General features: G+C 40.4%; 1 protein-coding gene across 1 annotated transcript; it reads right to left on the bottom strand.

The window, feature by feature from the left end:
• Positions 1 to 16,940: 16,940 nt before the first annotated feature.
• IFNG (interferon gamma) lies at positions 16,941 to 21,210 on the bottom strand (the record flags this gene model as incomplete). Its single annotated transcript, XM_079937012.1, has 4 exons — positions 16,941 to 17,075; positions 19,601 to 19,783; positions 19,879 to 19,947; positions 21,097 to 21,210. The coding sequence occupies 4 exons, from the start codon at positions 21,208 to 21,210 to the stop codon at positions 16,941 to 16,943; spliced, it is 501 nt and encodes a 166-aa protein (XP_079793138.1).
• Positions 21,211 to 23,326: the final 2,116 nt, after the last annotated feature.

The raw sequence follows: 23,326 nt of genomic DNA, 5'->3' as shown, positions 1-23,326 counted from the left end.
CTACATAAGCTTGAAAAAGAGAAATAAAAATGGAATCTGCTCAGCCACGTGTATCTTAATGATCAAACATTGCAATTAAATTGAACTGGGCAATTGCCATATCAGCGATTAGAAAACTCCGATTTAACTGATTGGTCCTCATCTCACACTCCCATGAGGTGTGAAGTGGACTAGGCACCTTTACCTTAGAGATAAATGAGTATGCTTTTCCCTTGAATCAGCTGACTTCACTTCCCCACGTTTGAAGTCTATTCTGCTGAGACGTCTTTGTTTATTTTACACCATCTGCTCTTCAAAGCTAAAGACAACTCTTACTTCACCAAACTGAGATAAAGTAGGACCACCCACACATCCATGTAACACTACCTGCTCTCTTATATTTGTTTAGCATTTTTAAAAGTTTCCATACTATACAATATCGGCTCATTTTCCCTGAACCTGAAGGCCTAAAGTTATAGATCGTTTATGTGCTAGGTCTCTATTAGCTCACCAATGGATGCCTGAATTCTCAGAAAGATTTCCGGTTGTCTAGGCAAAGTCCTCAGAACCCCTGAGCAGCAAAGAGGATTAACATATTCGGAATGACTCTAAAGTGAAACGCTTGGATTCCGAGGTAGCCCAGCCCCAGTGAATATGCTAATAACCCGTACTTCCTAGAGAGCAGCAAGCTCACCTTCTTAAAGCTAATGATGGGCAAATAATAATGATGACTTTAAGCATCTGCTGGTGGGTGTCCCCAGGCAGTATGGACGACAAGAGACAGACTTACAAATTGCTGTTGGATTCTACCAAAAACGTACTCCAGCCCACAAAAGCTTCTTCTAGGCGTAAGAATGGTCAAATTTCTATCCATTTTGCTGTTGTTGCTATTCTTTTTTTCTATCTGTACTAATAAAGGTTTTGATGTACCCACAGCAGTATGTGTAAGTTACATGAACATACAGAAATTATTTTTCATTTTTCATTCATCATTAATATCATTTTTCTCATGGTTAAAGAGCAAGTGCTTTATTCTGATTCTTGCCTGCTTGCATTCATTGTACTACTCTTCAGCTGCCACTGTGACAACAAATAAGAAGAATGTCAACCGTGTTTGTTAAAATATAAACAGAAAAATAAAAAGCAAAGTCATATTCTAGTGCTTGGTGGAATATCAACGGATTTTTCTAGTTTGAAGTAGAGTTGGTTTCCCAGAATATTTTGTGAAAATCAAAGAAAATATCCTTTAGAAAAATGCTGTTTGTGTGAGTCAAGGTGATGTATGGTTTGCTCAAGGAGAAGCGGGCTGACCTATAGATAGAGACTCCATTCAGGGCCACATGATTCTTTCAGATTCTCCCTCATCACCTTATTTCTAGTTCTCCCTATACCTTTTAGACAAGTGAGTTTCTTATGGGTCTCACTGTTGGGATGAGCCTTGCTCCTCTAGCTCGTGATGTTTCTCACTCAAATTATTTGTCTACCTCATAAATCTTTTGTATTTTTTAACATCCTAGGCTTTTGAAACTCAAGGGGAGACTGTTTTTTTCTCCATTTTCCATTGTTCCTTTTTTTTTTAACAACTTTATTGGAGTATAATTGCTTTACAATGTTGTGTTAGTTTCTGCTGTATAACAAAGTGAATCAGCTATACATATACATATATCCCCATATCCCCTCCCTATTGCATCTCCCACCCACCCTCCCTATCCCACCCCTCTAGGTGGACATAAAGCACCAAGCTGATCTCCCTGTGCTATGTGGCTGCTTCCCACTAGCTATCTATTTTACATTTGGTAGTGTATATATGTCCATGTCACCCTCTCACTTCGTCCCAGCTTACCCTTCCCCCTCCCTGTGTCCTCAAGTCCATTCTCTATGTCTGTGTTTTTATTCCTGTCCTGACCCTAGGTTCATCAGAACCATTTTTTTTTTTAGATTCCATATACATGTGTTAGCATACGGTATTTATTTTTCTCTTTCTGACTTACTTCACTCTGTATGACAGACGCGAGGTCCACCCACCTCACTAAAAATAACTTAATTTCGTTTCTCTTTATGGCTGAGTAATATTCCATTGTATATATGTGCTATATCTTCTTTATCTCTTCATCTGTCTATGGACACTTAGGTTGATTCCATGTCCTGGCTATTGTAAATAGTGCTGCAATGAACATTGTGGTACATGACTCTTTTTGAATTATGGTTTTCTCAGGGTATATGCCCAGTGGTGGGATTGAGGGGTCTAATTGTAGTTCTCTTTTTAGTTTTTTAAGGAACTTCCATACTGTTCTCCATAGTGGCTGTATCAATTTACTTTCCCACCAACAGTGCAAGAGGGTTCCCTTTTCTCCACACCCTCTCCAGCATTTATTGTTTCTAGATTTTTTTGATGATTTGACTGACCATTCGGATCAGTGTGAAGTGACACCTCATTGTAGTTTTGATTTGCATTTCTCTAATGATTAGTGATGTTGAGCATCCTTTCATGTGTTTGTTGGCAGTCTGTATATCTTCTTTGGAGAAATGTCTCTTCAGGTCTTCTGCTCATTTTTGGATTGGGTTGTTTGTTTTTTGGATATTGAGCTGCATGTGCTGCTTGTATATTTTGGAGATTAATCCTTCATCAGCTGCTTCATCTGCAAATATTTTCTCCCATTCTGAGGGTTGTCTTTTCGTCCAGTTTATGGTTTCTTTTGCTGTGCAAAAGATTTTAAGTTTCATTAGGTCCCATTTGTTTATTTTTGTTTTTATTTCCATTTCTCTAAGAGGTGGGTCCAAAAGGATCTTGCTGTGATTTATGTCATAGAGTGTTCTGCCTACGTTTTTCTCTAAGGGTTTTATAGTGTCTGGCCTTACATTTAGGTCTTTAATCCATTTTGAGTTTATTTTTGTGTATGCTGTTAGGGAGTGTTCTAATTTCATTCTTTTACATGTAGCTGTCTAGTTTTCCCAGCACCAATTATTGAAGAGGCTGTCTTTTCTCCATTGTCTATTCTTGCCCCCTTTATCAAAGATAAGGTGACCATATGTGCACAGGTTTATCTCTGGGCTTTCTATCCTGTTCCATTGATCTATATTTCTGTTTTGGTGCCAGTACCATACTGCCTTGTTTACTGTAGCTTTGTAGTATAGTCTGAAGTCAGGGGGCCTGATTCCTCCAGCTCCATTTTTCTTTCTCAAGATTGCTTTGGCTATTCAGGGTCTTTTGTGTTTCCAAACAACTTGTGAACTTTTTTGTTCTAGTTCTGTGAAAAATGCCATTCGTAGTTTGATAGGGATTGCATTAAATCTGTAGATTGCTTTCGGTAGTATATTCATTTTCACAGTATTGATTCTTCCAATCCAAGAACATGGTATATCTCTCCATCTGTTTGTATCACCTTTAATTTCTTTCATCAGTGTCTTACAGTTTTCTGCATACAGGTCTTTTGTCTCCTTAGGTAGGTTTATTCCTAGATATTTTATTCTTTTCTGTTGCAATGGCAAATGGCAGAGTTTCCTTTATTTCTCTTTCAGATTTTTCATCATTAGTGTATAGGAATGCCAGAGATTTCTGTGCATTAATTTTGTATCCTGCTACTTTACCAAATTCATTGATTAGCTCTAGTAGTTTTCTGGTAGCATCTTTGGGATTCTCTATGTATAGTATCATGTCATCTGCAATTGTGACAGTTTTACTTCTTCTTTTCTGATTTTGATTCCCTTTATTTCTTTTTCTTCTCTGATTGCTGTGGCTAAGACTTCCAAAACTATGTTGAATAAGAGTGGTGAGAGTGGACAACCTTGTCTTGTTCCTGATCTTAGTGGAAATAGTTTCAGTTTTTCACCATTGAAAATGGTGTTGGCTGTTGGATTGTCATATATGGCCTTTATTATATTGAGGTAAGCTCCCTCTATGCCTATTTTCTGGAGGGTTCTTTTCATAAATCAGTGTTGAATTTTGTCAAAAGCTTTTTCTGCATCTATTGAGATGATCATATGGGTTTTATCCTTCAATTTGTTAATATGGTGTAACACATTGATTGATTTGTGTATATTGAAGAATCCTTGCATTCCTTGGATAAACCCCACTTGATCATGGTGTATGATCCTTTTAATGTGCTGTTGGATTCTGTTTGCTAGTATTTTGTTGAGGATTTTTGCTTCTATGTTCATCGTTGATATTGGCCTGTAGTTTTCTTTTTTTGTGACATCTTTGGTTTTGGTATCAGGGTGATGGTGGCCTCATAGAATGAGTTTGGGAGTGTTCCTCTCTCTGCTATATTTTGGAAGAGTTTGAGAAGGATAGATGTTAGCTCTTCTCTAAATGTTTGATAGAATTCACATGTGAAGCCATCTGGTCCTGGGTTTTGTTTGTTGGAACATTTTTAATCACAGTTTCAATTTCAGTGCTTTTGATTGGTCTGTTTATATTTTCTATTTCTTCCTGGTTCAGTCTCAGAAGGTTGTGCATTTCTAAGAATTTGTCCATTTCTTCCAGGTTGTCCATTTTATTGGCATAGAGTTGCTTGTAGTAATCTCTCATGATCCTTTGTATTTCTGCAGTGTCAGTTGTTACTTCTCCTTTTTCATTTCTAATTCTGTTGATTTGAGTCTTCTCCCTTTTTTTTTGATGAGTCTGGCTAATGGTTTATCAATTTTGTTTATCTTCTCCAAGAACGACCTTTTAGTTTTATTGATCTCTGCTATTGTTTTCTTTGTTTCTATTTCATTTATTTCTGTTCTGATCTTTATGATTTCTTTCCTTCTGCTAACTTTGGGTTTTGTGCGTTCCTCTTTCTCTAGTTCCTTTAGGTGTAACATTAGATTGTTTATTTGAGATTTTTCTTGTTTCTTGAGGTAGGCTTGTATAGCTGTAAACTTCCCTCTTAGAACTACTTTTGCTGCATCCAATAGGTTTTGGATCATTGTGTTTTCATTGTCATTTGTCTCTAGGTATTTTTTGATATCCTCTTTGATTTCTTCAGTGATCTCTTGGTTATTTAGTAGTGCATTGTTTAGCCTCCATGTATTTGTATTTTTTACAGTATTTCTTTCCTGCAGTTGATATCTAGTCTCATAGCATTGTGGTCGGAAAAGATACTTGATAGGATTTCAATTTTCTTAAATTTACCAAGGCTTGATTTGTGACCGAAGATATGGTTTATCCTGGAGAATGTTCCATAAGCACTTGAGAAGAAAGTGTATTCTGTTGTTTTTGGATGGAATGTCCTATAAACATCAGTTAAGTCCATCTTGCCTAATGTGTCATTTGAAGCTTTTGTGTCCTTATTTATTTTCATTTTGGATGATCTGTCCATTGGTGAAAGTGGGGTGTTAAAGTCTCTTGCTATTACTATTTTACTGTCAATATCCCCTTTTATGGCTGTTAGGATTTGCCTTATATATTGAGATAATCTATGTTGGGTGCATAAATATTTACAATTGTTATATCTTCTTCTTGGATTGATCCCTTGATCATTATGTAGTGCCCTTCTTTGTCTCTTGTAGTAGTCTTTATTTTAAAGTCTGTTTTGTCTGATATGAGACTTGCTACTCCAGCTTTCTTTTGATTTCCATTTGCATAGAATATCTTTCTCATTGCCTCACTTTCAGTCTGTATGTGCCCCTAGGTCTGAAGTAGGTCTCTTGTAGACAGCATATATATGGGTTTTGTTTTTGTATCCATTCAGCCAGTCTATGTCTTTTGGTTGGAGCATTTAATCCATTTACATGTAGTTATCAACGTGTATGTTCCTATTACCATTTTCGTAATTGTTTTGGGTTTGTTGTTGTAGGTCTTTTCCTTCTCTTGTGTTTCCTGCCTAGAGAAGTTCCTTTAGCATTTGTTCTAAAGCTGGCTTGGTGGTGCTGAATTCTCTTAGCTTTTGCTTGTCTGTAAAGATTTTAATTTCTCTGTTGAATCTGAATGAGATCCTTGCTGGGTAGAATAATCTTGGTTGTAGGTTTTCCCCTTTCATCACTTTAAATATGTCTTGCCACTCCCTTCTAGCTTGCAGAGTTTCTGCTGAAAGATCAGCTGTTAACCTTATGGGGATTCCCTTGTATGTTATTTTTTGTTTTTCCCTTGTTGCTTTTAATATTTTTTCTTTGTGTTTAATTTTTGATAGTTTGATTAATATGTGTCTTGACATGTTTCTCCTTAGATTTATCCTGTATGGGACTCTCTGTGCTTCCTGGACTTGATTGACTATTTCCTTTCCCATATTAGGGAAGTTTTCAACTATAATCTCTTCAAATATTTTCTCAGTCCCTTTCTTTTTCTTTTCTTCTGGGACCCTTATAATTCAAATGTTGGTACGTTTAATATTGTCCCAGAGGTCTCTGAGCCTGTCCTCAATTCTTTTCATTCTTTTTTCTTTATTCTGCTCTGTGGTAATTATTTCCACTGTTTTATCTGCCAGGTCACTTATCCATTCTTCTGACTCAGTTATTCTGCTATTGATTCCTTCTAGAGAATTTTTTATTTCATTTATTGTGTTGTTCATCCTTGTTTGTTTCATCTTTAGTTCTTTAGGTCCTTGTTAAACGTTTCTTGTATTTTCTCCATTCTTTTTCCAAGATTTTGGATCATCTTTACTATCATTACTCTGAATTCTTTTTCAGGTAGACTGCCTATTTCCTCTTCATTTGTTTGGTCTGGTGGGTTTTTACTTCACTCCTTCATCTGCTGTGTATTTCTCTTTCTTCTCAGTTTGCTTAACTTACTGTGCTTGGGGTCTCCTTCTCTCAGGCTTCAGGTTTTTAGCTCCTGTTGTTTTTGGTGTCTGCCCCCAGTGGGTGAGGTTGGTTCAGTGGGTTGTGTAGGCTTCCTGGTGGAGGGGACTGGTGCCTGTGTTCTGATGGATGATGCTGGATCTTGTCTTTCTGGTGGGCAGGACTGCATCCAGTGGTGTGTTTTGTGGTGTCTGTGAACTTATTATGATTTTAGGTGCCTCTCTGCTAATGGGTGGGGTTGTGTTCCTGTCTTACTAGTTGTTTGGCATGGGGTGTCCAGTACTGGAGCTTGCTGGTCGTTGAGTGGAGCTGGGTCTTAGTGTTGAGATGGAGATCTCTGCAAGAGATCTTGCTGACTATTACATGGGGCCTGGACGTCTCTAGTGGTCTAATGTCCTGAACTCGGCTCTCCCCTCTCAGAGGCTCAGGCCTGACACCCGGCCAGAGGACCAGGACACTGTCAGCCACATGGCTCAGAAGAAAAGGGAGAAAAAAAGAGACAAAGAAAAAAAATTAAATTAAATTAAATTAAATTAAATCAAAAAGTTATAAAACATATATTATTAAAAAAAATTCAGGGGCTTCCCTGGTGGCGCAGTGGTTGAGAGTCTGCCTGCCGATGCAGGGGACGCGGGTTCGTGCCCCAGTCCGGGAAGATCCCACATGCCACGGAGCGGCTGGGCCCGTGAGCCATGGCTGCTGAGCCTGTGCATCCAGAGCCTGTGCTCCGCAACGGGAGAGGCCACAACAGTGAGAGGCCTGCGTACCGCAAAACAAACAAACAAACAAACAATTTTAAATGTAATAAGTAATTTTAAAAAAGGAAAAAGCAACCAAACCAATAAACAAATCCACCAGTGATAACAAGTGCTAAAAACTTTAATAAGATAAACATAAAAATCAGAAACTAGTCAGTCGCATACAGTAAACCCCAAGTCTACAGTTGCTCCCAAAGTCCACTGCCTCAATTTTGGGATGATTCATTGCCTATTCAGGTATTCCACAGATGCAGGGTGCATCAAGTTGATTGTGGAGATTTAATCTGCTGCTCCTGAGGCTGCTGGGAGAAATTTCCCTTTCTCTTCTTTGTTTGCACAGCTCCTGGGGTTCAGCTTTTCATTTGGCGTGCCTCTGCAAGTAGGTCGCCCTCTAGCATCTGTTCTTCACCCAGACAGGAGGGGGTTAAAGGAGCAACTGATTAAGGGACTCTGGCTCACTCAGGCTGGGCGGAGGGAGGGGTACAGAATGCGGGGCGAGCCTGCAGTGGCAGAGGCCAGCGTGATGTTGCAACAGCCTGAGGCATGCCATGTGTTCTACCAAGGAAGTTGTCCCTGGATCACGGGACCCTGGAAGTGGCGGGCTGCACAGGCTCCTGGTAGGGGACGTGTGGATAGTGACCTGTGCTTGCGCACAGGCTTCTTGGTCACTGCAGCAGCAGCCTTAGTGTTTCATGCCCTTCTCTGTTGTCTGTGCTGATAGCTGTGGCTTGCGCCCGTCTCTGGAGCTCATTTAGGCGGTGCTCTAAATCCCCTCTCCTCACACACCCCAAAACAATGGTCTCTTGATTCTTAGGCAAGTCCAGACTTTTTCCCAGACTCCCTCCCGGCTAGCTGTGGCGCACTAGCCCCCTTCAGGCTATGTTCAAGCAGCCAACCCCAGTCCTCTCCCTGGTATCTAACCTCTGAAGCTCCAGCCTCAGCTCCCAGCTCCCACCCGTCCCGGCAGGTGAGCAGACAAGCCTCTCAGGCTGGCGAGTACTAGTTGGCACCAATCCACTATGCAGGAATCCCTCCACTTTGCCCTCCGCACCCCTGTTGCTGCACTCTCCTCCATGGCTCCGAAGACTCCCTCCTGCCCACACCCCGTCTCTGCCAGTGAAGGGGCTTCCTAGTGTGTGGAAACATTTCCTCCTTCACAGCTCCCTCCCACTGGTGCAGTTCCCGTCCCTATTCTTTTGTCTCTGTTTTTTCTTTTTCCTTTTGCCCTACCCAGCTACATGGGGAGTTTCTTGCCTTTTGGGAAGTCTGAGGTCTTCTGCCAGTGTTCAGTAGGTGTTCTGTAGGAGTTGTTCCACATGTAGATGTATTTTTGATGTATCTGTGGGGAGGAAGGTGATCTCCACATCTTACTCCTCCGCCATCTTGAAAGTCCTCTCTCCATTTTCCACTGTTACATCACTTTTCTCTAACAACAAACACAGAAAGTCTATTTTAATGGGAGGGAACTCCAAGGTCAAACAAATGAGTTAAAGATTCAAGACAATTCCACTACACATTCTTAAAATGAACTTGCCTTTCTTCTTTTTTTTTAAAATTTATTTATTTTGGGCTGCATCGGGTCTTAGTTGCAGCATGCGGGATCTTCGTTGCTGCATGGAGGTTTCTCTGTAGTTGTGGCATGTGGGTATTTCCTGTTTACTTGTGGCGCGTGGGTTCCAGGGTGGGTGGGCTCTGTAGTTTGTGGCTCGTGGGCTCTAGTGGAGGCCCGCGAGCTCAGCAATTGTGGAGCGCAGGCTTAGCTGCCCCTCAGCATGTGGGATCTTAGTTCCCTGACCCAGGATTTAACCTGTGTCCCCTGCATTGCAAGGCAGATTCTTTACCACTGGGCCACCAGGGAAATCCCGAATTGTCTTTCTTAAGGTAAGTTTTATGAGTAAGAGCTGACAAGTTTTAAAGAAATACAAGAAATTAGAATTTAGTTGATCCTTTAAGCCCCAAAGAAACTCAAGGAATCAAAAAATAGGCTATATTTCCTCATTTCATGCAGTTCATTAATCTTTGCATCCAGAATATTACAAAGTTCCTCCCAGGAAAGAATTGTGTTAGCATTATACTGTTGCAGGAAGGGGGACCCCTTCCAGGCCCTGAGAGTGGGCTTTTGCCTAACACTTGGAAATGAATTGTCCCAAGGAGACACACAAGCTGACAAAGCAAGAGATTTTATTGGGAAGGGGCACCCCGTTGGAGAGCAGCAGGGTAAGGGAACCCAGGAGGACTGCTCTGCCATGTGGCTCGCCGTCTTGGGTTTTATGGTGATGGAATTAGTTTCCAGGTTGTCTCTGGCCAATCATTTTGACTCAGGGTCCTTCCTGGTGGCATGCACATCACTCAGCCATGATGGATTCCAGCGAGAAAGATTCTGGGAGGACATAAGGACTGACGTCTCCTTTTGACCTCTCCCGAATTCTTCCAGTTGGTGGTGGTTTGTTAGTCCTGGGTTCCTCACCAGGACCTCCTGTTGTTAAGATAACTCATGCAAGTGGTTACAATAGTGTCTGGCCAGGGCGGGCAGTTTCAGTCAGTGTTTCCCCTAACAATACTTTCTCACATTTCCATATAAATTTGTAACTGACAATCACAAACAATGTGTCACTTGATCCACCCAATACCTTTTGAGTTAGTCAAGGTCACACAACTCATGAGTGACAGTGTCAGATCTTCAAAATAACTTGGTTTTTCTGAAAAGGAAGTATCTAAGAAGAGCCATAACCTCAGTTAAATAGAGTTTTTAATCCCATTCATGGCCATTGAATTTCTGACAAAGCTCTTCATGATTCATTTTTCTTTTCCCATCTAATGTGGGCTGTCAGGTCCCTATCTTGGCCTTTCCCAGCTCCCTGTGGTTTCAGTCTCAGCCTGTCCATACCTTGGGGTCTGACCAATACTGACATAGGCAGGACGTAATATTCATATCGTTTTATATCCACAGCGGCTTAGCAGGGATCTGATGCAACAGATGGATTCTGACACGCTTTTGACCTTTCAAGCCCCAAGACTCCTGCCCCTTCATCTTTCCAAGTTGTGCCAGTGCAGTTGACCAGACAACCTGATCAGCACCCTCCTGCCAGCTTCCTGCTGAGGACAAGATGCTGCCATGGAGACCCAGCTCACCAGTGGGAATCCAGGCTTTTGTGGACAGATCTCTGAAAATCATGCTTGCCACACCTGTCCCTAGGGTTTGAATTACATTCTAGATGCTCCCTCCCCTCCCTCTTCAAAGCTGCCATGTCACAACCTCTCAATGACTTCCAGAATGCTCTGTACCTTCCTGACCTCAATCCCCGAAGTTAAGTCAGTTTTACAAGCCCTGTACACCTCAGTTCCAAATTTCATGTTTCCCTGATGACCCCGAGACATGAAACCTCACAAAACTTACATATTAGCCTAAGTAATGATGTATGATGCCAATGAAAACACAATTAGAACAAAGTAAAGTCAATGGCTTCTGACTGACTTCCTTTGCTACTTGCTCTCTCTTCCTATTCTCCTAGAAGGGGAAGATTCTTCAGATCAAGAAAAACTAAAGAGAACTCGTCATGGTGAGAAAGCTACTAACAATGATTCATTGATTTATTCAATGAAAATAGCATTAATAATAATAGTTACTCTTGACAAAGCATTTTCTCTCTCTTCCAAGCATTTTACATGCATTTTTTAAAATGTAACCCTCACGATGACCTTACAGTTCCCATTTTACAGATGAAAGAAAAGAGGCTTGAAGATAGTCAATAACATTCCTAAAGTTTTGCAGGTAATGAAATCTAGGTCTACCTGAATCCTGAAGAAGAGCTCTTAACCATAGCACATGTTCACTGGTTACTCATTAGTATTACTTTACACCAACCTATTACACATCCCTGAGGGTGGTCATACCCAGGATGTCAATGGTTCTCTGATGTGGCTTTACATCTGCAGCTCTGATCATAATGGCACTTTCGCCTTTGATTTTTCATCACCATCTGCCCAAAAGAAGCCTTGTCATGGGGTTGCCAGACTCTCATTCTAGGTAAAGAGAGCAAGATAAGAAACTCTTGCCTTTGTATTTTCTCCTGTGAGCCCGACAGGGTTCAGGACATGATACCCCAAAATATGCCACCTTGATGTATCGAATATTTCACGCTGAAGGAATTTGAGAAAAAGCATTTGCAGAAAAGACTTTCTGACCTTCTCCTGAAACAGGTCACATAACCAGAGGAAAGGAGCATTCTAGTCTTTGATGACAAGGAACTCAGAGGGGAATCTGAACAGCAGCAGGCCTTGCTAAGCGTCCCACCATTTACTACACTTTTCCATCCTTCACCAAATCTAGCATAAAAACACTCAGGTTTTACTGCTTCTTCAGGTCTTTATTTTCCTTTGAAGGTCCCTGTGTCACATATAATTTAAATAAACGTATGCTTTTCTCTTGTTAATCTGTCTTTTGTTACGGGATCCCAGTCAAGAGTTTAAAATGATAGAGAAAAAAGATATTTTTCGGGACTTCCCTGGTCCACTGTTTCGGGACAGTGGTTAAGAATCCACCTGCCAAGGCCAGGGACCGGGGTTCGAGCCCTGGTCTGGGAAGATGCCACAGAGCAACTAAGCCTGTGCGCCACAGCTACTGAGCCTGCGCGCTAGAGCCTGCTTGCTGCAACTACTGAAGCCCGAGCGCCTAGAGCCTGTGCTCTGCAACAAGAGAAGCCACCGCAATGAGAAGCCCACGCACCACAATGAAGAGCAGCGCCCGCTCACCACAACGAGAGAAAGCCCGCGTGCAGCAACGAGGACCCAACGCAACCAAAAATAAATAAATTAAAAATATATATAATAAATAATGCTGCCTTTAAAAAAGAGAAGATATTTTCCTTCTCTATAAGCATTCAGATGCCGATTGAATTCCAGACAGGCCAAGATTACCTCAATCCTCCCCAATTCTTTTTTTTTTTTACATCTTTATTGGAGTATAATTGCTTTACAATGGTGTGTTAGTTTCTACTTATAACAAAGTGAATCAGTTATACATATACGTATGTTCCCATATCTCTTCGCTCTTGCGTCTCCCTCCCTCCCACCCTCCCTATCCCACCCTTCCAGAGGGTCACAAAGCACCGAGCTGATCTCCCTGTGCTATGCGGCTGCTAATCCTCCCCAATTCTTTCAACCAACTATCTATTCAGTATAACTATTTAATAATGGCTAACATAAAATTTTAGTGAAAAATAAAAGAAGGCAATAAAACTAAAAAGGAAAGACATTCTTTTTAGTAGCTGTACAATGATTTTTTTTTTTTTTTTATGGGGAAGCCTGACTTTGTTGGAAATGATTGATAAAAACTTTAGACTGGAAGAAGCAGCTCAGGAAATGGGGATCGAGTCTCACCCACTGGTATTCAGCTACTACCCAACAATCAAAATAATGACCTCTGATTGTTGTCAAGGACTAAACCGATGCTTTTACATAAACTATTTCACTTAACAGTATTGCTGTGGGAGCATTAAATAAAGTAGTTGAGATGGAAGCCTCAGACAACTAACCCTTTCTGCCCTTGACACTCACAACTGTGCCCCCACTATATACCCCAAAGCCAGTAGAATTAATCGCATTATATCCATTATCCATGTTTATGTTAGTGATCATGAGAAGTCCCAGACTCACAACACTGGAGCATCTAAGCAGTGCTCTTAATCCCCTCTCCTCAAGCACCAGGAAACAACGAGGGAACAAAAAGTCTCTTGCCTCTTCGGCAGGTCCAGACTTTTCCCCGTACTCCCTCCCGGCCAGCCGCGGCGCACTAACCCCCTGCAGGCTGTGTTCATGCCGCCAACCCCAGTCCCCTCCCTGCTATCCGACCGAAGCCCGAGTCTCAGCTCCCAGCCCCTCCTGCCCCGGCGGGTGAGCAGACAAGCCTCTCGGGCTGGTGAGTGCTGGTTGGCACCAATCCTCTGTGCGGGAATCTCTCCGCTTTGCCCCCTGCACCCCTGTTGCTGTGCTGTCCTCCGCTGAAGCTTTCCCCCTCCGCCACCCGCCGTCTCCGCCCGCGAAGGGGTTTCCTAGTGTGTGGACACCTTTCCTCCTTCACAGCTCCCTCCCACTGGTGCAGGTCCCGTCCCTATCCTTTTGTCTCTGTTTATTCTTTTTTCTTTTGCCCTACCCAGGTACGTGGGGGGTTTCTTGCCTTTTGGAAGGTCTGAGGTCTTCTGCCAGCGTTCAGTAGGTGTTCTGAAGGAGTTGTTCCACGTGTAGAGGTATTTCTGGTGTGTCTGTGGGGAGGAAGGTGATCTCCGCGTCTTACTCTTCCGCCATCTTCCCGGAAGCCCGTTCAGAGGCCTGAGCAGTGGGAGCTGCAGTCCTGACTCCAGCAGAGGCCTGAGGCCCAGTCGGTCCTCAGCAGGGAGTGGCAGGATGGGCACTGGGGCACTTTCAGCACCGTCTGCGGCCTCGGTTTGAGGCGCAGTAACCTCGGGAGCTGTAGTAGTCCGTTCACCGTGAAATTCCTCTGAGTGACTACTTTCTGAAGGCTGGACACCGTTGTGTCTTTCCCCTTCTTAACCAGCTTAGAGTTCATTACCGGTTCATGAACCATCATGAGTACACCCTTGTGTATCCCCATGACTTCCTTGTCCTCATTCTCCCTATCCTACTTACTTGGCCAAATCAAAGTCTGCTAAATGTAACTTTCTGTCTCTTCTCTCTATATTTTCACCCACAACTCAATGTGGATAGAGACAAACACTCAACTACACCAACTGGTGTTCCATAATTTCATGACCTTGGACTTCAAGTGGGCCCTTAAAGTTGCCTGGTAAGCTACATTGCACTCTCCTGATCCATCCATTCTTCTGCTTCTCACAAGCCTCCAACACTCCCTGAACCTCACTCTCAGCTTTCTATTTCACTGGGAAAACTTTAAACAACCAGTTAAAATTTCCCAAAGTTCTCACCACCACATTTACTCAGCTACCAGCACCAGAACCCACATAGTCTACCTTCCTACCTGTTAACAAAGATAAATTTTTTGTGCACCTGCCTAAAGCCAGTTCCTCTGTGTCCTCAGTTCATCTCTCTTTCTTACTCATGGAAGTACTCTGAAGTTCTTTCCTCTCTCTCCTATATCATGTATTGTTTTACTCTTAGATCATTTCTACTAATAGGTAAACATGCTACTTCTCCCATCTTAAAAGCAACAACTAAAAAAATTTAAAACTTCTTTTGATGTCATATCCTGACATCTACCCCTTTCTTTGTTCTCCTTTGCAAAAAAAAAAAAAAAACTTCTAAAAAGAGTTATCCATGTTTATTGTCTCCAATGTCTCTCTTAATCCCATTCTAATCAGGCTTTTACCCCACCCTCCAACTGAATTTCTCTTGTCCAAGGTCTGCAATGGTTTCCATGTTCCTAAATCCAGTGTTCAGTTCTCAGTCCTCATTTGACCAGACTTAACTGCATTTAATACAGTTTATTCCTGAAATGTTTTCTTCACTTGGCTTTTAAGACATCTCATTTTTTAGGTTGTCCTTTTATTTCACTGGCCATTTCTTTTCAGTCTCTTTAGTTGGTCTCTCCCCAGCCTCTTAAAGATAGTGTGCCTTAAGACTCAATACTTTGCTTTCCTTCTCTTCATTATATAAACTCATGACCTTCATAAGTTCAGCTGGTATTAGGTCTTTAAATACCTGCTCTACCTTCAACTCCTAAATTTACATCAACAGTCCAGGGTTCTCTCTCAACGCCAGACTGATATACCCAATAGCCTACTCAGCAGCTCCACTTTGAAATCTAATGGACTCCTTAAACTTAACCTTTAAAATTGAATTTCTGGTTTTTCACCCAAAACCTGCTACCTCCAGTTTCCCCATCTCAGGTGATGACAACTTCATCTTTTTAGTTGCTCAGCTAAAAAATTAGAGATGTTCTTGACTCATTTTGCTCCAACCACACTGGAGTGCTGGCTTTTCTTTTACCATTCAAGGCAAGTTTCCATTTTAGAGCCTTTGCAAAAATGTTCCCTTTGCCTAGAATCCTCTCTTAGCTCTTACAAGTGCTTCCTCAATTGTTATCTCCTCAATGAAGCCAATTATAATTACTCCATTTAAACCTCTAGCCCATTTGCTTTGTCCCACCTGTAGTTTTCCCAGTTCCCCCATTCCTTTTTACCTTTTTCCCATAGCACCAATCACCTTCTAACATACCATGCAATTTACTAACATATTATGTATTTCGTTTATTATCTGTCTCCCCTTTGCTAAATTCTAAATTCCTCAAGGGCAGGGATCCTTGTTTGTTTCGTTCACAAATGTATCTCAAGTGCCTGGAACAGCACCAGGCACATGGTAGGTGCTGCAGTAAGTATTTCTTGAGTGAAAGAATAAACTCTCACCACAATATTATGAGGAAGGCACACAATTCTTTATCAGATGAGGAAACTGAAGCTTAGAGAATATGAGGGTCACACTACTTGTAATGGCAGGACCAAGATTCCAATCCAAGCCTCTCTCCCTAGAGTTCCCACTTACTATTCCATACCAAATGGTGTTTGCCCAAAGTGGCCAGAGGACAAAGGGGATACAAAGATGAAGGATGCCATGGGGAGTTGAGGGAGAAAGGGAAATAAACCTTTGTGTGCCAAGCTAAACAATTTGGACCACTTTCCACAGAAGAAGCTCTGAAGTAAATGGCTACATAGTTACATCCATATTTTGGAGACAGAACTCAGACAGCTACCAAATGGAACACTGGAAACCAGCAAATCGCCGGCAGAGAGAAACACCAATTTTAATGGGTCTTAACCCAACTCTAATATTTCCCCAGCTAAAAATGACTCTCCTTATACTAATTCATTAGTCCATGGTTCATTTAATCTGGTCCCCACTTTAGAAAAAGTCTGACACAGCATAAATAGTTATGAAATTATACTTTATTCATATATATTAAATATTGATAAACAAATATATTACTTTCCATTTGGGTACAATCACAATTGTCAGCAATATTCTGAAGCACCAGGCATGAGATGAGATGAGATGCTATGTTTTTATCACGGGACAAGTCATATCGCCTGACACACTCAAGTGCTGTCTGACATGCCATCATAGCGGTGGCTCAGAAGGCATAGTCTCAAATAGGCAGCAACTGGATGGCATCATTTCATTTATCAGCATTCATTATATCATCAAGTGAAATGAATGCACAACCCACAGGGTCTTGCTTAGGTCAGCTGCCTAGTTGGTCCCTGAGATAAAGCCTTGTAATCACATAGACTTGCCTAGTGAGTCAGAAAAAAAAGGGTCAAGTGAAATAGTCACAGGATACAGGAATTATAAATAACACATAAATTAATAGATACTCATTTTCATGACATAAAAGTTACTATTATAAATACTTTGATTGATAAGTCTAAATATATATTCCCCATATAAATAATGTAAAATATTAAATATTAATAAATAGATTTAGATTTAAAAATTCAAATATTGCAGGCAGGATTATTTCGACGCTCTCTGGCCTCGAAACAGATTCTGACTTCTCCTCCGCTTTCTGAGATTAGATCTTGGCGACAGGTCCTTCATCACTCTGATGAGTTCACTTATGGCTTTGCGCTGGATCTGCAGATCATCTGCCTATTGGGAAAGAAAACAGCAAAATTAATTTTAGGCATACAAATCATTAGGATATTCTGCTGTCATGGTCCAAGAAAGTAGAAGTATTCCTTTAAAATAAATTATTTTCACTAGCAATATATTACCTTAATATGTAATGTTGGTTTCTTCAGTGATTAAGACTAAAATTATAATTAAATTGCTAGTTGTGCTGTAACATGGTGGGACACATTACATATCCTTTAATTTACCACTACAGAATTCTGAAAATTATATAGCAGAAAGAGCCCTGAAGTAGTGACAAAAAAATGTGTGTTTGAATTCTGTGTGTACAATACATGTGACTTCAGTCACTTAACCTCTCCAAATCTCTGTTTTCTCCTCTGAACGATGAGGAGATTGTTTAGACGACCTCTAGGCTCTCTACCACTTCTATCACTGTGTACTTAGTCTTTGCTATAAGTATCAAATGAGTTACTATAGCCAATGGCTCTCACCTTTGTTGTGTAGAAGAATAACCTGGAGACCTAATGAAGAACTCAGACACCCAGGTGTATGAATTCAGACTAGGCCTGGGCCATTGTGTAGTTACTAACATCACCAGGTGATTCAGGCACCACCAAAGTTTGAAAACCACTGGTATAGGTTCAGTACTTTGTAAACACCAAGTCCAAGTCAGATGAAAATCATTAATTTTTCATTTCCCCCAGATTAGGTCAGTCTCATCATTTCCATAATGGGATTAAAAATAAACACTGATCATATTTACATGGCAATAATCAATTACTGGTATATAACACTTAAAATTAGGAATGAAAGCAAATTTCCCGGTACCCTGCCTTCCATTCCAGCAAATTGAACTATTTTCTCACTCTACCCAATAGGACCATTTAGGTGAAGTCATGCTTCATAAAATGAGGACCATTTAATTTCATCTTTGCTCTGCCACTAGATGTCTTTCTAAAGCTGGAAACACTGCAGCCACCTTGCCGCATTTCGGAGAATGACTAGGCTACAGGACTAAAAGGCATAACATGCCGTAAATACGTTCGCAATTGAGCAAAAAAAGACAATGGTTGAGAGCTCACTCAGGACTGCCCATTGTGAAGCAGGAGGCTTGGAGCTTCCAGAAGGATGGGACCAACAGTTGTTTTTTTTTTCAAGGCCCAGTTACAGCAGAATAGAAAAGTTTCTACCGGGTGTGTGTTTACAAGTGATAAATTGAACTTTCCAGTGTTCAAAGCATCACCAAGAAACTAAGAGACTCATCCAGGACTGAACAGCAAGCCAGAGGCAGCACTGGGCTAGGAATAAGTGCTTTTTCATTCTCTAGCCTGCAACCAATGGATATCTGCTGAACACCGGAAAACATTACCAGTGGAAGTAGTAATGGTCTTATAATTTTTCCAAGCCACTCTCATACCATCGAACATACTGGAGCCTAGAGCAATCTTGAAGAGCAGCACTTATTTCAGTTCCTAGGAGCTTATGTGAGATTGCTGAGAGGCAGACCCAGTTATAGGGAGAGCTGGGCACAAATCCTGAGAGCACAAGTCATAACGGGACCCCTCCTCTTCTCATTCAAGCCTATTTATACCAAAGCCAACCCCCCCCCACCCCCCAAAAAATCTGGAGGCCTTTGTCTCTTAGATGAAATTTTGGAAAATGTGACGTCTTTATGCTTCAAAGTTATTTTTCACCTTCTAGAAACCATAACTTTAAAGACTCAAGGCAATTTGATAAGATAAAGCTGAGAAGCCTAAGGATTTCTCCAGCCAAGATGTTCTAGTATCTTTTGTTGATAGGACAGTTCTTTCATAAGGTATAAATTCTACCTATTTTCTTTTCTAAAAACAAACACTCTCACTTCTACTTGGGCTGCACAATCTGAGAGGTTGACCAGAGTCTGGCTGTAGGAGGGCCTTTGTCTCCTCAAAGGCCATACCTTTCTCCTAACTCATTCTCATTTTCTGTCCATGGCATTGTAGAATTTTAGAGCAAAGGAGACCATAGAAATTATAGTGAACCCAACAGGCTCCTTTTAAGATGAGGAAACAGCCCCAGCCAGGCCTGTGATTCATCTGAGATCACACATTTCTTTGGTGGCTGAGCTAGGAGCCACCCTCCCACTTCTCCCCCCGCCCTCCCACTGCTCTTTCCATTAAGACATGCAACATCCTATTCAAAGCAAGAGAATTTCCAACACACAAACAAGGGGCAATGGGAGAACTGCTTTTCAATACTCCCCCCACTTCTTCACTACTTCTTTCTCACTGATTTGTTCATTCACCTATCTTTGTGCTGTAGACATAATTCCAGTATTTTCCCAAATCACAAATTTAAGTGACTCGCATAACTGACTTTGCAAAGTCACCCAAAACACAAACAGAATTGGTAAAGAGGGGTTTTGGCCGCAGGTTCATTTCATAGCTTTAACAGCTGTACCCAGTAGCTAATTTCTACTTTCTGGGAACGAAGTGCTTTGCAAGAGCCTCTGCAATGAAACCAAAAAAAAAAAAAAAAAAAAAGAATTAAGATCATCTCACCGGAATTTGAATCAGCTTTTTGAAGTCATCCAGTTTCTCAGAGCTGCCATTTAAGAACTTCTGAAACATGTCCTGCTTGATGATATCCATGCTCCTTTGAATGATCTGGTTACCTTTTAAGTTTTCAAAGAGTTTGAAGTAGAAGGAGACTATTTGGCTCTGAATTATTTTTTTGTCACTCTCCTTGGGAGAAAAAAGCACAAAGAGAAATTGATGTGAATTTATCCATCAGAAAATAAGCAATAGGAAAATTAGCCAAGTGGAAATGTTCAGCTTACATCTTTCCAATTCTCCAAAATTTCTAAGAAAAGAGGCCCACCACCAGCTACATCTGGGTTACTTGCATTCTGAGAAAACAAAACAAAACAGGAAAAAATTGGTTTACAATCAGTCCATAAATTTCCCTAAAACTGTACTTCAAGTTTTATTGAACTTGGATGCTGACAGTGTTCACTGATTTTCTTTTCAACACTCTGTTTAATTCTAACAATGTTTTCTCAAAAGCTATCATGTTGGATACAGCCAAAGACTATCATGCTATTTTAGCTTTCTTATTTACTAATATAACTTCACAAATGAACTCAACAAGTCTGATGATACTTCGGTTGTCCCAAATAACTATAGTAAGGGACAGAAAGTATTTTTAGGTCTAGTGAAAAACCCCAGCAAAGCCATCTCACTATAAAATACTGCCCCGCTATGGTACAGGTTTTTATAACCTCTACCTGTGCCCTCCTATAAGATATTATTTCAGCTTTAAAAGATAGCTCCAGCTGTAATTATAGTAGCTAAATTTTGGACATATAATAAAATATTTAAAATGCAAAAAACTATTTTAATTAATCATAAGTAAAAATTTTAAGGAACTCATAAAATGAAGAAAAAAATTTTTAGATAGAAAGCAGATTAAACTCTTACAAAAAAATCTCAGCAAATGACTACTCCAAGAGTAATTCACAGACAATCTGGATGGGACAGTAAAATTTGAAAACCACTTTTTGGAGAAAAACACCTGTAAGTGATTTTTTTTTAAGTCAAAGCTTTAAGGACCTCATCTTCTTTAATTGATCAGTTATTTCAAATGACCATTGTTAATGCTAATCTTGACCTTCCTTTGACTGTCACCATCATAGCAGCCTGAGAAATCAGAAAGAAAGACCTAGTCATTTTTTCAGTATGCATACTACTTGACATCATAATTAAATGGATTCTCATCACAAAATTAGCAATGCTCTAAATTATACCCGCATTATGCCCATCTTTTGGAGGATTCACGAATCCCCACTGAGTCTCCATAGCAAATTGAGCAGAGAGTTAAAGCACTATCTGGAACGTTTAGTCAAAAAAACACATCCAGCCAACAGGAGCCACAATAACACCAAGTCTTCTCAAGATGACTGTGGGCTAGAGATGAGAGCCCATCACAGATACCATTACAAGTTAACATTAAACATCAGTCATTTCAACCACAAGCATTATTAAAAGGTCATACTTACAAAATATTCCTTTAGGTTTTGTATTTCTTTAAAAAATGGGGCCTGGCAGTAAGAGCCAGAAGAACCCAAAATCACGCATAGCTGAAAAGCTAAGAAATAACTGGTATATTTCATTGTTTCGGAGAGAGTTAGGTGAAGTAGTTGTAGCTCCTGTATTAAGTTGATGAGGTCCCAAGGACGTAGCTGATCTCTCTTTTCTAATAGCTGATCTGCAGATGATCAGAAGAATGTACTGTGTCTCCTTTTGCTACTGGTATTTATACCTAGTTGAAGTCTCATCAGGATTACGTATTTTCACAAGTTTTTTAAGATGAGATGGTGACAGATAGAGATGCTAGTTAGTTGGTATTAATAACTATGGTTTTGTGGCATTTTGGTGTTGTAGTTAAGAGTTTCCTTTCAACTCCTTGGGTCTTTTGACGAGGAGACAGACCCATCATGCCCACCTGTGCCATTCTTGTGGGATACTTTGAAAGCACTTTCACTTCACACCATCCAGGGATTGGAAATTTTTGTGCACCTCCTCCTTTTGCTCTTGTAAAATGTTGATTCCTCATCCAGAGATTACACCGATCATTCGTTTGTGGTCGGAAGCAAGTAAAAAAGGAAATTCTAGGGGCTCTCAAACCTTTACAAAGGGGGTGCCTCTTAAAATTTTTCTTGCAAATGACCAGAAATCAAGGAAAAGAATGTGGTTAGAAAACCAGTGTGGTAGGAAGCCCTTCATCAAAGATGGTTAATATAATATCTACCACAAATTTATGTTGCTCTGACCAACAATGCCCAACAGAAATATAATGCAAGGCAATTTTCTAATAGCCCCATTACTAAAGGTAAAAAGAAACAGGGAAAAATAATTTTTAAATATATTGTACTTAAACCAATATATCCAAAATACCATTTCAATATGTATCAATACAGAAAAATATTAATAAAATATTATACATTCTTTTTGTTATACTAAATCCTAGAAATCTGGTGTGCATTTTATACCTATGGTGCATCTCAATTTGGACTCACCATATTCAAATGCTCAATAGCCATGTGTGGCAAGAGGCTACCATATTGAACAGCAGAGCTCTGGATGATAAATTGTTCCAAATAATCACTAATGATAGATTTTTTTTTAACTTTTTTTTTTCCTTTCAGATACAAATAGGATTGTTTTTTCTCCTCTCTTAGTAATTTACTTATGAAATATAGCACTTAGGGATGGCACAGAAGACCCTCCACTATTTGATTCCAGCCCACCTTGCCTTTCAACCTGTACTGTATACACAGCAGTATTGCAGTTATGAATGCAGACTTGAATCCTGACTCCACTGCTATCTAGCTATATGATTTTGAGTAAGCTTCTTAACTCTTCTGTAGCTAGGTTTCCTTATCTTCAAAGTGAACCTAATATTAGTATCTTCTCTGGGCTTCAGTTGAAAATTGTCAGATGATAATTTATAAAGTGCTAAGAATTTTGCCTATCATGTAGTAAGCACTCAAAGTGATCTATTCCTATTCAGGCACATTGGATGACTAGTCATTCCTAAAAAAAACACACCCTGAGCCTTTGCTCATGCTGTTCCTTGATTTCCCACATCTGTGCCTCTCAGAGTGGCACCCAGCCATCCAAGTCCTACCTAAAAGTCATTATCTGCATGAGTTCTCTCAAAATGACCCTTCTGAAAAGTAATCTCACATCTTGTCTACAAAGGTCTAGGAAAGTGGTTCACACTTTTCTTAGAGTCTTGATCCCTCAATCTCATATTAGAGTTAGTTATGTATCTTCTCCTAATTTAGGGACTGAGTTCCCTAGAATCAGAAATTGTTTCTGTTCCGTAACACAGTTTTCTTCCCTAAAAACATTGTAGCGTGGAGATTTGTCCATAGACAGCACTGAATAAAAGTGAACTTGAATGCTTAATTCAGGGCCTACTCTTCCCTCAGGCTAATTTTCTTCAAGTTCTAATCCCAATGCTATCAGAACTAACCTGTAGGAAACTCGTTTTTAATTAAAGAGGGTTCATGATTAATGTTGGAAACCTGATGCTATGTCTCTTTAGCCAACCCCTGCTTACTGGGGCAATTCCATGTATTATTTTATGTGAAAAAGGCCTGAAAACTGTTTGAGGGGTTATCTTCCCAAAGAATAAACAAAATCAAAAAGTGTTTGTGGGACCAAAGCCTCACATCAAGCAAGTGAGGAGTGTCAAATTACTCTGCTGCCCACAAAGCTCTA

The sequence above is a fragment of the Stenella coeruleoalba genome (genome assembly GCF_951394435.1).
Source record: "Stenella coeruleoalba genome assembly, chromosome: 11".
Lineage (NCBI taxonomy): Eukaryota > Metazoa > Chordata > Mammalia > Artiodactyla > Delphinidae > Stenella > Stenella coeruleoalba.
The sequence above is the reverse complement of the archived record's forward strand: the minus strand, read 5'-3'. Positions and strand labels throughout refer to the sequence as shown.